At 41.9% G+C, this 14,463-nt stretch overlaps 1 protein-coding gene across 1 annotated transcript; it reads right to left on the reverse strand.

The window, feature by feature from the left end:
• Window positions 1–3,734: 3,734 nt before the first annotated feature.
• LOC101849466 (heparan-sulfate 6-O-sulfotransferase 2) lies at window positions 3,735–13,478 on the reverse strand. The gene is made up of 3 exons (XM_005100099.3): window positions 12,781–13,478; window positions 8,224–8,418; window positions 3,735–7,223 (listed from the first exon to the last, which is right to left on the reverse strand). The coding sequence occupies exons 1-3, from the start codon at window positions 13,272–13,274 to the stop codon at window positions 6,599–6,601; spliced, it is 1,314 nt and encodes a 437-aa protein (XP_005100156.1). The 5' UTR covers window positions 13,275–13,478; the 3' UTR covers window positions 3,735–6,598.
• Between the last annotated feature and the right edge of the window lie 985 nt (window positions 13,479–14,463).

The following is a 14,463-nucleotide window of genomic DNA, read 5'->3' on the forward strand; positions in this document are numbered from 1 at the left end:
GGCTTTAGTGATGTGCCAGCATCAGAGGTCCAAATTGTTTATGTTTTTTGTTGTTTTTTTTACATTTTTCTTACCTCTAGATCTATAGATATAGATCTACAGCTGAAAGTTACAGAAATTATAAAAAAATTATTATCATTTTTGGGGTTTGGTTTTTTTTTCTGACAGGTGCGTATTGTTTTCTTTCCAAATACACAACAAATTACTGATACTGATATGTTCTGTTTTCAAGTTTTCTGTACACAAAACATGAAAATTCTTGTTGAAAAAAAAAAGAGAAAAAGATGTCGCGAATGGTGTTACAGTGACTTGCATAATTTTTGCATCATTTTGCTTTTTTCATGCAAAATTTGGCAATCTACATTTGCATAATTCTACGGGGACAGGTGTTAGGTCACATGTCAGTGGATCAGTGTTAGGTCACATGTCAGTGGATCAGTGTTAGGTCACATGTCAGTGGATCAGTGTTAGGTCACATCAGTGGATCAGTGTTAGGTCACATGTCAGTGGGTCAGTGTTAGGTCACATCAGTGGGTCAGTGTTAGGTCACATGTCAGTGGGTCAGTGTTAGGTCACATGTCAGTGGGTCAGTGTTAGGTCACATCAGTGGGTCAGTGTTAGGTCACATCAGTGGATCAGAGTTGTTCTCAGTGCTACTCTCAGTGGTAGATCTTACTCTCAGTGGTACTCTCAGAGTTACTCTCAGTGGTAGATCTTACTCTCAGTGGTAGATCTTACTCTCAGTGCTACTCTCAGTGCTACTCTCAGTGTTACTCTCAGTGGAAGATCTTACTCTCAGTGGTAGATCTTACTCTCAGTGGTACTCTCATTGGAAGATCTTACTCTCAGTGGAAGATCTTACTCTCAGTGGTACTCTCAGTGGTAGATCTTACTCTCAGTGGTACTCTCAGAGTTACTCTCAGTGGTAGATCTTATATTATTCAAGCACACGTGAAATCGTCAAACAAACCGACGAGAGACGCAGAGTGACAGTGGAAGTGCCGTGAGTCGTGGCGTTATTTTATTGGTTGAGAGCAGACAGTAGAGGAAGCAGCCGGCAATTCATCGGATACACAGCGTAACTATCACAAGGAGGTCAAGCCAAAGCAGAAACAAGCCAAACAATGTCTACAAACAAAACAAAATGAAGTCAACAAAACAGACCACAGAAGGAAATCATGTCCCCAAAAGCTGTGGATGTAAAGACAAACTCAAACATGACGTAAGCATGAAACGACAGACTCTCCACTTTCTCACACACACAAACGACAGACACACAACACACACACAAACGACAGACTCACAACACACACATACAAACGACAGTCTCACAGACACACAACACACGCACAAACAACAGACTAACAGACACACAACACACACACAAATGACAGACTCACAGACACACAACACACGCACAAACGACAGACTCACAAACACACAACACACACACACAAATGACAGACACACAGACAACGCACAAACGACAGACACACAACACAAACACAAACGACAGACACACAGACACACAACACACCCACAAACGACAGACTCACAGACACACAACACACACACCAATGACAGACTCACAAACACACAAACACACACACAAAAGACAGATCCATTAACACACAACATCACACAAACGACAGACCCACAACACACGCACAAATGACAGACACACAGATACACAACACACAACAAACGCACAAACAACAGACACACAGACTCACAACACACACACAAATGACACACTCACAGACACACAAACACACACACAAACGACAGACACACAATACACACACAAACAACAGACACACAAACGACAGACACACAACACACACACACAAACGACAGACTCACAGACGTAAAAACAACACGTACACAAATGACAGACTCACAGACACACAGCACACACACAAATGACAGACTCACAAACACACAACACACACACAAACGACAGACACATAGACACACAACAGACTCACAGACACACAAAACACACACAGACACACAACACACACACAAACGACAGACTCACAGACACACAACACACACACAAACGGCAGACACACAGACACACAACACACACACAAACGACAGACTCACAGAGATACACACAAACAACAGACTCACAAACACACAACACACACACAAACAATAGACACACAGACACACAACACACACACGCACAAACAACAGACTCACAAAAACACAACACACACACAAACGACAAATACAATACTGCTTCAATATAAATACATATAAAATTCAATTACATGTAGTTCCTCATAAAATGAAACTAGAAATACAAAAATGAAAAGAATTCAAAAGTAGCAAAAGTAGAGTCAAGGTTGTTAATGCAAGGCATTATAAATAGCATTGAACAGGGACTATTATTAGAACAGTCTTTCAACAAGAATCATTATATTGGGTTCAGGACCAGTACACATAACATAACAACACACAACAACACGCACGTGTGATCAGAACACATATATATTTAACATAACACACAACAACACACGTGATCAGAACACATATAACATAACACACAACAACACATGTGATCAGAACACATATAACATAACAAACAACAACACACACGTGTGATCAGAACACACAACAACACACACCCGTGATCAGAACACATATAACATAACACACAACAACAAACTGACACACAAGTGATCAGAACACATATAACATAACACACAACAACACACATCAGTAATCAGAACACATCAAAACACACAACAACACACACGTGTGATCAGAACACACAACAACACACACATGTGATCAGAACACATATACATGCATGTATATAACACACAACAACACACACGTGTGATCAGAACACATATAACATAACACACAACAACAAACTGACACACAAGTGATCAGAACACATCAAAACACACAACAACACACACGTGTGATCAGAACACATATAACATACACACAAAAACAAACTGACACATGTGATCAGAACACAGGGCATACGTGCAGACATACTTCACAGTGAACAGATCTGGTGGGTTTTTTTAGTATTACTATTAACTAAATTAGTAGAGTTTTTACAGCGCTCTCAACTGCATAAGGTCATATGCGCGCCAAGGGGTGGATGTCAACAGAGAAGTCCAAATGGGGAATCAGGCTTACTTTGCTCACCTCTCTATCCTCAACAGCACAAAGTCAGCTTGGAAAACTGAGAAAAAAAATGCAAGGACAAGGCAAGACCAGTAGACAGAACCATAAACAACAACCACAACAACGTACATGTAGAGTGTTTGTACAGCGTCTACTCCAGAGAGCGCATAGCTTCAGCTACTTCACAGTTACAGAAATTTAAATGCAAGAACAAATGTATACATGAACAATACTGTACCTGTGAAAAATTAATCTTTGCTCAAATAAACACACAGAACAAATCCACTCCCACCCCACACACACTTTCTCATCACTCATGCAAGCATTATATACATCAAATCTGAGGGAGCATATTCAAATGCATAGTGTCATATACAATATATAATATATATATAATATATATACAAAATGTAAAGACTGTACAAAATGCCACCTGTAACAAAAGTATGTATAGAGATCGATGCATATTGTGAACATGAAGCTAGTCAGTTAGAAATTCTTTGCCTGTTTCCACAAGTGACCCCCCCCCCCCCACTTCCCTATGTACATGTATACATATATATGTATATCTCTATGCTTCTGGGTTTAGGGGGGGGGGGGGTGGTTAAAACAGATGGGCCAAGGTGGACAAAGGATCTTTCAGATAATTTTTCCCCCCCCTCCTTCCCCGGGAGCTCTTGAGATGATGATCATCACTGAGATGACACATATATGATGACATATATGATGACACATATGTAGTTGATGAAGGAACTCCTGAACGTCTGGTCTCCGTCAGGCGTTCATCACAGGCCACACGGAGTTATGCTAGAGTCAAAAACACCTGTTCTTTTGCCATGCTCTTCATGAAAAAGGGTGTCCATCTCTTCCGAACGAACATAGAGATATTTGCAGACATAGGAGGTAGGGGTTGCCTGGTGTCTGCTCAACTAAAATTAGTGAGAAAATTGAAAATGGCCTCCAAAGTTTAACGACTCTAAAGCTGTACTGTCCTAGGAAACGGCATACTGTACCCTACAATGATACATAGGGCCCTGTAGCCTACAAAGATACATCTAGCCTATAGATATGTCGGCGTTGTCAACACTCAAGGAGCTGTAGTAATAAGAAAGTCATTCTTCAACCAGACATTAATTGATTTATTATCAGAGGCGGTGGGTAGTGAAGGGCTCACAGGTTGAGCCCCCCCCTCCCAACTCCATCCCAAAGTAAATGAAAGTTTCCTAAATAATGAAATAAACAGTTGAAACCGTTATGGCCGCACGCAATGAACACAGATTGATCAACTTGGCAGCTTGCTCGTTTATCCAATCACTATTGTCACTGCTTACAAGTATAGTATCCTAACAGCCAATCAAATGTCTTTAGGGCTCAGCACAGAATGAGCCCATTCACACGCCCCTTCCGTAATGAAACGCTTCTTGAAAAAAGGTAGAGGACTGCCAAAAATAACACTGTACCATGGGCTCAAGCTCTCCTAGCCCTGACAATGGAGTGAAAGTTTACGACACATTTTCCCCCCACTGACACAGATACCTACACGCTGATTGGACATTAATTGTTAGGTGCGTTCTACTTTCCGCGACTACAAGCCTAGTCCAGCTCATAGACAGGCTATGTTTGAAGTGCAGTGTGTGTATGTTTGTGTTTGTGTTGCTGAGGTTTAACAGTTATAAATCATGTCGATCGACTTTTAAGGTAACTTTTCCATCCAGAAGAATCTAACTAAAAACAAAGAGATGGAAGACAAAGGCGACAAGGTGACTCTTCTCGTTTGAATGGTTCTCAAAATACCGTGGCTCACCGAGAGTAAAGAAAAATCGGTACTGTTTAGGGCTTATTGCTTGCAAATTTGGTGGTAAAGTCGAAGTGTCGGCAGTCTAAGCTCCACCGAAAATTTGATCTAGCCACCGCCACTGTTGGTTATTAAAGACTTAAGCTGCATTTTTTAATAACGTCCCGGGTGCATAAATACACTAAAAACATCACTCTACTTTGGTTACCATCAAACAAATGGTTGATGAGAAATCTTGCTTCCAAAGTGTTCCACATTAGGTGAATGGACTACAGAGAAAACTTTAATTCGGATGAGATCCCTAAGATAAGTGGGAGCTTTGTCCAGATTTTTTTTTTTAAACGTATCCAGTCAGCACCTGATCTCAAAGCCAAAGGAATTTGTCAACAGCTATCAGCACTGGCTTGAGGTTACAGCAGACAAGCAGAGGTCATAGGTCATAGCAGACAAGCAGAGGTCATAGGTCATAGCAGACAAGCAGAGGTCATAGGTCATAGCAGACAAGCAGAGGTCATAGGTCATAGCAGACAAGCAGAGGTCATATTATATGGAAACTTCCACAAAGGAAAAAAAAGTGAAAGGGTCAGAGGTTACAAAACCATTCTGAACTGTGACCTTGTAAAATAGGTCAAATCGTCAGTGGGGACAGAATAGTGACCTTACAACAACAATTTTACCTCATGTCTACTGGCAAAATCATGAATATATTATCTCATGTCTACTGGCAAAATCATGAATATATTATCTCATGTCTACTGGCAAAATCATGAATATATTACCTCATATCTACCGGCAAGCAATTAGTTGTACTAAGATTCTTAGATCTTTCCACCTTGTATGGCAGTAAACGTGAAATTCATATTATTGCAAGCAGAAAAGAGTAAGTGAGTGGTCATGGAAGAAGTCGGGGGTCGTCACCAAGCACACTACGACATCGGAAACATTGACAGACATGCAGCGTCATCACACACACATTTGTCCTGTACAGAATGGCACAAGTTCTCCGTACGTCCAGTCCTCTCCGCCCCACATAACACAGGGGCCCAGCAGAGTGACAAATCGTGTAACAGCATCAACAACACCAGCTGTCACCGATAGATTTCAGAAACACGTTTCCACGGAAGCCCCACAGGATATGAAGACACTTCCGTGGAGTAGCGACATCTTTGACATTTTTGCGTAACAGACAGAACATTTGTGAGGCAGCGTGCAATCAGGCACTCGTCAATATAAAGAAATCAGGGAAAGCGGCATTTTTCTGGGGCAATTTTTTTATAATTTTCTTTTTTTGGCTCTATACCTTCTACATCCATTTAAAACCACATTTCTGCATGGATTGTACTGTAAAACATTGGTCAAAGGCAGAGAAAATTTTAATTAGCAATTTCCAAGGACACTCAAGTTTTGGAAATCACAAAACTTTGGCGGCCACTTTCTTGCTAATTTTACCTCTGATACCAGGCTACCCCCACCTCCTTCCATGGCAAACATCTTGGCTTCGATTCAAGATAGATGGGTAGTTTTTCCACCAATTGCAAGACAGGTAAACAAGCTTTAAGATGACACCGATAACTTCATATGTCCAAAAATTGACGAGCGCCTGAATCCAGCGCGGCGTGACACATTTGTAACAACATGGACAAGGAACCATCAACTCCCCTCCCTCCCCTCCACATGTTGTCGTCGCTGCAATGTTCTCATTGGCCTGAGGTTGGGAGACTCACCGCGTCTGCTCGACCTCACAGGACCACTCCTCCGTGGTGGGGAAAACTCTCCTCCTGCCTCTTCCGCTTCGTCATCGAGTGGATCCTCAAACATCCTCCCTTCATCAACTGTCTCTTCCTCCTCCTCCTCAACAGCTCCATCTCGTATCGACTCGAAATACTCTTCCACGGTGTAGTTGAGCTTCTTCTCCATCGCTCGGACTCGCTGAAGGAACATATCTTTGGCGTATTGATACAACTGCACGTCTAGACCGTTGGCGTGAATCACACGCTGCTGCATCTCTCCCGTGATGTCGATGCGGCTGACGTGGGTGTTTTCTCGCTGCTCAAAGTTCTCGATGAACCGCAGGCCAAACGTGCGCTCAAACAGGAACTGTGTCTTCCTCTGCTCCTCCACGATCCCGAAGAAGGCAAACTCGAGAAGGTTCTCTTTGGCGCTGGCTAGCAGGGTGGAGTTGACAAACGCTGGCTCCAGGCTTGACCAGTCGTAGCAGTTGACCTTGGTGAGGTTGGCCAACATCCGGGTCATGCGGTTAAAGGCCAAGTTGTGCCTGGAAAACACAGTCAGAGTATAGTTATAGGACATTCACACACACATACACAGTCAAAGCATGAGTAAAGTCAGTACACACACACACACACACACACACACACACACACACATACATAAACGCAGTGTCAGAGTATAGTTATAGTTAAATTAGTGCTGGTCTTACTTATAGGACAAACACACACACATACACACACATACACACACACACACACATGGTTAAGTTAGTGCTGGTCTTGTAAGTGAAGAGGACACACACACACACACACACACACACACACACACACACACACACACACACACACACACACACACACACACACACACACACACACACACAGAGAGTCAGAGTCTAGTCATAGTTAAGTTAGTGCTGGTCTTACTTATAAATAGGACAAACACACACACATACACACACACACACACATAGTCAGAAAATAGTGCTTGTCTTGTAAGTGAAGGGCGGACAGACAGACAGACACACACACACACACAAATGCCACACGCGACAACAGCAAATTCCTTTCTTCGCTGTATCAAAGACAAAATGTGAGGTGTGCTGACAAAATGAGTTACTTCTCACAGTTCAAAAATGGAGATATTGACCAAAAATCGACACTTGGGTCAAATTTCTAGGTTAAGGTTTGCTATTGATGCAATATTCATTAAGTAGTAAATGCCTTTTATTATTTCACACTTACAAATTATAAAAACTTCACCTATAAGCATGATCTATTTCCATAGGGCCCTAATCCGAGAATTAACTCATTTAGTCAGCAAACTTCACAAATAATGAACGACATGATCATTAACCCTTACACAGCCAACAAGACATGACCATTAACCCTAACACACCCAAAAAGACATGGTATGACAAAACAGTCGCGGAGGAAAGGCTGCTACCTTGTAAAAGTACAACCGTAATTAACTAAATGATTCAGCCCCCCTCACCCCCACGAAAATGTTTAATTTAATCCGTCTATGTTAATATGTTGACGTACTTGCAAGAAATGAATTCCTCAAAAGTCACATCGGTCCAGTCCTCCCCTGTATAACAGAAGGGCACTTCCTCTAGCGTGGCCTCGTGCCCATTGCAATGTAAGCGAGCCGCTTTCCATGTGGCGCCGCGTCTAACATGTTGCCACTCGCTCAAAAACCGTGGGAGTGGATCACGCAGAAATGTGATATAGTGGTACCTGGAACAGACAAATCTCAAGATGAATCATGTGTAGACACGTAAATCTTCACAAAAGATGGGCATTCTGTGTCCAATTTATCTAAATTAAACTTCAGTTTTGTGTCAACGTGAAACTGTTAAGTCAAATCTCGCTATAGCCCCGTTCACCGCCAGGTTTTGCCTATGTTATGAAAAGGAAAGCTTATATTATATTATCATAGTATTTTCGCTATATTACGTTGCCATCCACCATGATACGATCTATGTACGTTGCATTCCGTATTAAACTACGTAAGTTTGTTTCGAGCGCACACGCCACCCACTCGGCGGTGGGATAATCTCTCTCCCAAGCGACCTTCTGACCCTGGCCTGCGAGCAGTATCATGTGGCTTTGCCAGACGTCAGCCCGATGATCTCAAGGCCAGAGGTGGCCAAGAGGCTTCCATTTTGTGAGGGATCCTACTCAAATCTAATTGACAGGTTTGACACTGCCCTACCATTGATGGATAAAGGGTGAAATAGTGTTTTCACTTTCCTCTAGCTCATTTAGGTATTTTCCTAAGCCAACAAAATTTTGCAACGCATTTCAGCAGGCCAGCGACCAAACAAAAATTTTTTTTTTTTTAAATCTTGATCCAGCAATAAAAGTTTTTCTCTTTGGGCCCTATAATATATTATAGCTGGGTATTCTTTTACTTTCCATCTCATCTCACGCCTAGAGCTATGTCCATTTTCTACTATGATTCGCCAAACACAGACATTGACCTTATATTTCTTTCTGTAGAAAATTAATAGTTTTTTAAATATTTGAAGGTTTTTAATTGAACTTTATCACACTTAACTCTTTAAGCCTTCTTGTGTAGTAATTTCCGGGCTTTACACCAATCTCGGAGGGGGTGGGGAATTAAAAATCTGAGGGGTTACAGGGTTTTCACCCATAACTTGATGTTTTGCAGTAAAATTTTCTTGAAAATAATTTATTTGCAACAGTTTTAGTGGCTAAATGTGTGATCTGCAGCAAAAAATACTGCAGTCTGACCCCCAAATCAGCGCATCTGTGTGCTGGAGAGAAAGTAAAAATTTACAAACTTCTTTTGCAGTGACTTTTGAGAATGGGCTTTGGCTTTAGATTCTGTTGGTCATCCAACTTTTACACACCCATATGTAAAGATCTGAGAAGATTGAACAGAGCGATTTCATTTTATCTTGTTTTCACCACGGTCAAACGAACTTGAAAGTTAGTCTACAGTTGGTAAATTTTCACTGTACCAACACACACAAATGCATTGATTTGAGGGCTAAACTGCCATAACGTTCGCTGTAGAACACACGTATGGCCACCAATAACACTTGCAAATCAAATGTTTACAAGTAAATATATATCCTAATTGTCAGAACATCAAATCATTGTGAAAGGCAGGGGCACATGCCCCCAGATTCTTTTTAGGCCCCCCTGAAACTCCTCCCCCCATGCCCCATGTTGTTAAAATCAAGTCAAATATTACTATTTTCAAACATCAATAACTATTTGCCGCAAAAATGAATTTGTACTCAGCATGCAAAATACTACTCGAAAAAAAAGTATATATATACATAAAATGTGTACATGAGACGGGTGCATGAGTAAAAAAAAAGGCCCGCTCTATTTCTCCGAACGTTCAGGAAAATAAACTTGAACTCTATTTCTCCTAACAGTTTCAGTTCTCGCGGGAATTTTAGAACAAACGAAAGTGGCGGCCCCGTTTTGGTTTTGTCTGTTTTTTTTTCTTGGAGTGTGCATGTGTGTGTGTGTGGCCGGTGGCCTGTGGGCTTTTTTTAAGGAGCGACCGGGGGGGGGGGGGGGGGGGGGGGGTTACATATATTATAAATATATATATATATATAAGGATTTTCATTTTTGTGGGCGACTAAATGCAAAATAGGTTACTGCCAAGGTCAAGCAGTCTTGTTTTCTCGCAGTACCTTTTGAAGGTATTTTCAAATGGAGTATCGGGAACGTTGCCCCAACCACAACTGAAGTAGTCTGAATATTTAAAAAACAATAGCTTTAGAAATTGAATTCGAAGCAAAAAATGCTTGTTCTTCCCAGTCCTCGCAGAACAGCAGAATGAAAGGATGATGCCTAAATCTCGCATTATAACAAAAAATCTCGAGAATGGACACCGGTCGGAGAAATGAGTTCAACTTTACCCGAACGTTCAGAGAAATGACAACTTAAAAAAAAAAAAAAGGAGTGACGCGATGGCAATTGACTTTATTGACGCGGTAGTGTCCATTGCCACCGAGTGACGCAGTGTCAAGTCTAAAAACAATGCTTTATTTAAAGCTTTCGATTCATAATGTGTTACGAACGCATGGAATTTAGATCTTACCCCCTATCATAAGTTGAAGTCAAAGTGCTTACACACACTGGGTTCGAAAGGAAAATAGTATAGAGGTCAATTTCCGAATGTTTTGCACTCAAATTCTTCTTTTTACCTGCACAACGGTATTCAAAACTACATGTTAATGATCTATAAACTTATGTTTTATCAGGGATAAATTTTATGTCATTAAATTTCATAAATTGAAGCGCATTTGAAAGATTTTGTTTCACAATAAAAATGAAAGTCTTGTTTCCTGGCAATCCTTTCGAGCTCCTCATGTCTCAGTGGGTCAATTTGTTTTCTAATTTCACTGGACGAACATCTAGAGACCAACTTCAACTTGGCATATTTTGAAGGAAAGACGTAGGCTAGCCTCTATGCTTCGGTGTAGAACCAACACAGCAGGCGATTCTAGAAGTAGCCCACAAACGCACACTAAACTCAAGCGAAAATAAGCTACTTATTAAGGAACATAAATCGGGGGGACAGGGGTTAGAGAGAGAGAGAGAGAGAGAGACCCCTGCCCCCACACACATAAATCGGGGGGACAGGGGTTAGAGAAAGAGAGAGAGAGAGAGAGAGACCCCTGCCCCCACACACAGAGAGGCAAAGAGAGAGGCGTGCGTCGGAAGTTCACAAACGCAGAAAACTGAGCACATATATACAGGCTAGATCTACTCACAAACACAAAAGAACTCTATTTACTCGGTGGCACGTCAATTGTCACCGCGTCACTCGGTGGCAGTTGATAAAAAGTCTAAAAAGACAGGCCTCTATGGCTTGTTGAAAGTTGTTGAGGGTTCAAAGGGGTTAGGGTTAGGGTTATACGGGGTGCCCACTATGGATGGGATCAGCCGATCGGGTGATCGCCTCAAACACAAACATCTTTGTTTTCATTTTCAGGCGATCGGCCCGATCCAGCCGTAGTGGGCACCCCATATTAGGGTTTAGGGCTAGGGTTAGTATTAAGACCCTGTTCAAAATATCTCCTCCTTTGTGTGTTGTTGGTCGGCCGGCCCTCTGTGAATTCCTTGAAGTCCTTCCCTATAATATTATTTTTTTATACTAACTACACTTTATTTATTGGCCGTCTTAGTCCGAATAAAATTTTTTCATATTCGGACTCGAGTCAAAAAAAAATAAATTCATATTCGGACTCAAGTCCGAATATGAAAAAATGTTATTCGGACTCGGGTCCGGAAAAAAGGTGTGTCTTCGTTCTATAAAAATCTAAACTTCAGTGCTTCCAATTTTCCGCCATTTTTTAGTTCCCCCAACACCTTATCTGCCGATCCGATGCCCCCCGCATGTTTCCCACTTTCTTTGTTGTAAAAAAAGGTAAAATTAAAGATTAGCAGACCACCTGGCACCTGCATATTATGAGCTGTGTAAAAAAAAAAGATCGATTCGTTCAAATACACATGCCGCCTGTGTCATCTCGATTGTTTACCAAGAAAAAGTTGTGTTGCGCACGCCAACTTTTGATTCCACAGACCAGCGCACAATTCATTACGTAGATCTACGTTAAGACTAGTTTATTAATGATCAGTTGGCGGGAGAAAAAAGACTGACGCGTATGCGACGTTCAACGCCCAGACCGATAGTGCCCCCCCCCCCTCCCTGACACGCACACACAGCCACACGTGTGAAGGCCGCCCATCCGACCCCGTCACACGCTAACCAGCCATCTTTAATTTTGCTTCTGATTAGCTCTTGACAAATAAACATTTATAAATAAGCGCTATGACTTTTCAGGCCCGCCTCAAATTCATCATAAGATAAAAACTCGGCTCCTGCACAAAACGCCATTTTGCCCAAAGTGATCCCGGTCTCTAGATCTACCCAGCCTGAGGCGAGTCACGATGAGGCAGGACAGGAAGCCAGAGTCACGAGTCACAGGAAGTCGGAAGTGATGTCATGCTGGACAAGAATCAAAGTCCGAATAACATTTTTTCATATTCGGACTCGAGTCCGAATAGTCACTTCATTATTTATTTACTTAGATCTCTACTGACCTTCTGTTCTTTCTGGACTTGACATCATTCTCTTGAAACCATTCGTCAACACAGTCATGAAGTTCGGTCCAGTCAGCGTGAACGCCACACATCCATCCCGTCGAGTGGCGGCTGAAGAGCCAAACCCTGTTATTTCTGGTGAAACATTCGCACTTTTTCACACCAGGTTCACATTCACAAGGGGGTTGGACATCAAGATTATGAACGAGGTGTCGACCGAATGTCGCTCCCCCTGTCTTCTGAATGTGTAAATAAACTAACACGTCGTCAGCTTCAAGATTAACATGTCGAGACCTATCTAAAGAACTTTGACTAAAACTGTGCTTCAGAAGTTTCCCTTGTAAATAAGCATCAAAATCGTTTTTGAAGGGAGCAGCGGTCGGGCTCGTCATTCCAAAACATGATGAACCGGAGCACGTATAAACGGAAAGAAGACAAAAAACAAGCACCATCAATGTTAAACCAATAAGAATATTCCGAAACTTGGTGGACATCTTGCAAGATTTTTACACTTTGGAATTCAGGAGGCCGACATTCCACTGGATTCTATCCGAAACAATGCAATCCAGAAGACTAGATCTAAACGGAAACATCATAAAAACATGTTTACAAAGGGTAGTATAGTGACTAACGATACAGACTACAGAGATGACTGAGCCCTGAGCATCTCGAGTACTGGAATTAGGAATTGAAGTATCGATTAGACCTGGGCAGAAACTCAAACAATTTATTCGAACAACCGAATACACGCCAAAAACTAGATCTAGGTCACCGTTTCATTTTGCCAAAGCGATTCATTATTCGTTTCTGGTGTAGGTGTCTATTTCCCAATTATTCAATTTCTTAGGCTAGACCTACTTAGTTTCCCACTTGTTTCTTGGTCTGCAATTGGCCTTGAGAGTGAATCGAGTTACGTGCCCTTTAGTGCCTGTAGTGTTGGACTGAGGATGTGGGATAGTTAGGCTACGTGCAAGGAAGTTTTACAGTTAAGTATCAGGGGATGGATTAAGTTTAGTGAGGGGATGGGAGATGACTCTTGGCTATATGACAGCGAGTGACGTAAATCGACTTTTTCCCTCTTTGTTACAATGATGCAGCTAGATCTAGGTGCACACCGGCGTCTCTAGTGGGCGATTAGGAGCTTTGCTACTGCACACAGGGCACTCGAGTTCGATTCCAGAGTGGAGGTGGATTCTTTATAGAGTAGATCTATATCTGTTATTCTTCTGGGATGTTGTATCCCTTTCATCCCGGGTCTGTCTGCTGGGATGTTGTATCCTTCTCAGCCCGGGTCTGTCTACTGGGATGTTGTATCCTTCTCAGCCCGGGTCTGTCTACTGGGATGTTGTATCCTTCTCAGCCCGGGTCTGTCTACTGGGATGTTGTGTCCCTCTTAGCCCAGGTTGGCCCTTGCATGCCAGAACCCGACTCATTGATCTAAATTTTGTCGATGGGGGCGTAAAAAAAAAAAAAAAAATTTAAGTTGAAGAAACTTCTTTGTTGCACACTCTAACTTTTGTAAGTGACTTATTACGACCTTAGAGCATGCATCAAAATAACATTGAGTGTGTATCTAGCTTACGATTATTATTGTTTATATTGCTGCTCATTTATATTATGCATGTGATTGTAAGCCTACTTGTGTGTGCACGTGTGTACGTGTGTGTGTTTGTGTGCGTGTGT

The sequence above is a fragment of the Aplysia californica genome, unplaced genomic scaffold (genome assembly GCF_000002075.1).
Source record: "Aplysia californica isolate F4 #8 unplaced genomic scaffold, AplCal3.0 scaffold00235, whole genome shotgun sequence".
Classification (NCBI taxonomy): domain Eukaryota; kingdom Metazoa; phylum Mollusca; class Gastropoda; order Aplysiida; family Aplysiidae; genus Aplysia; species Aplysia californica.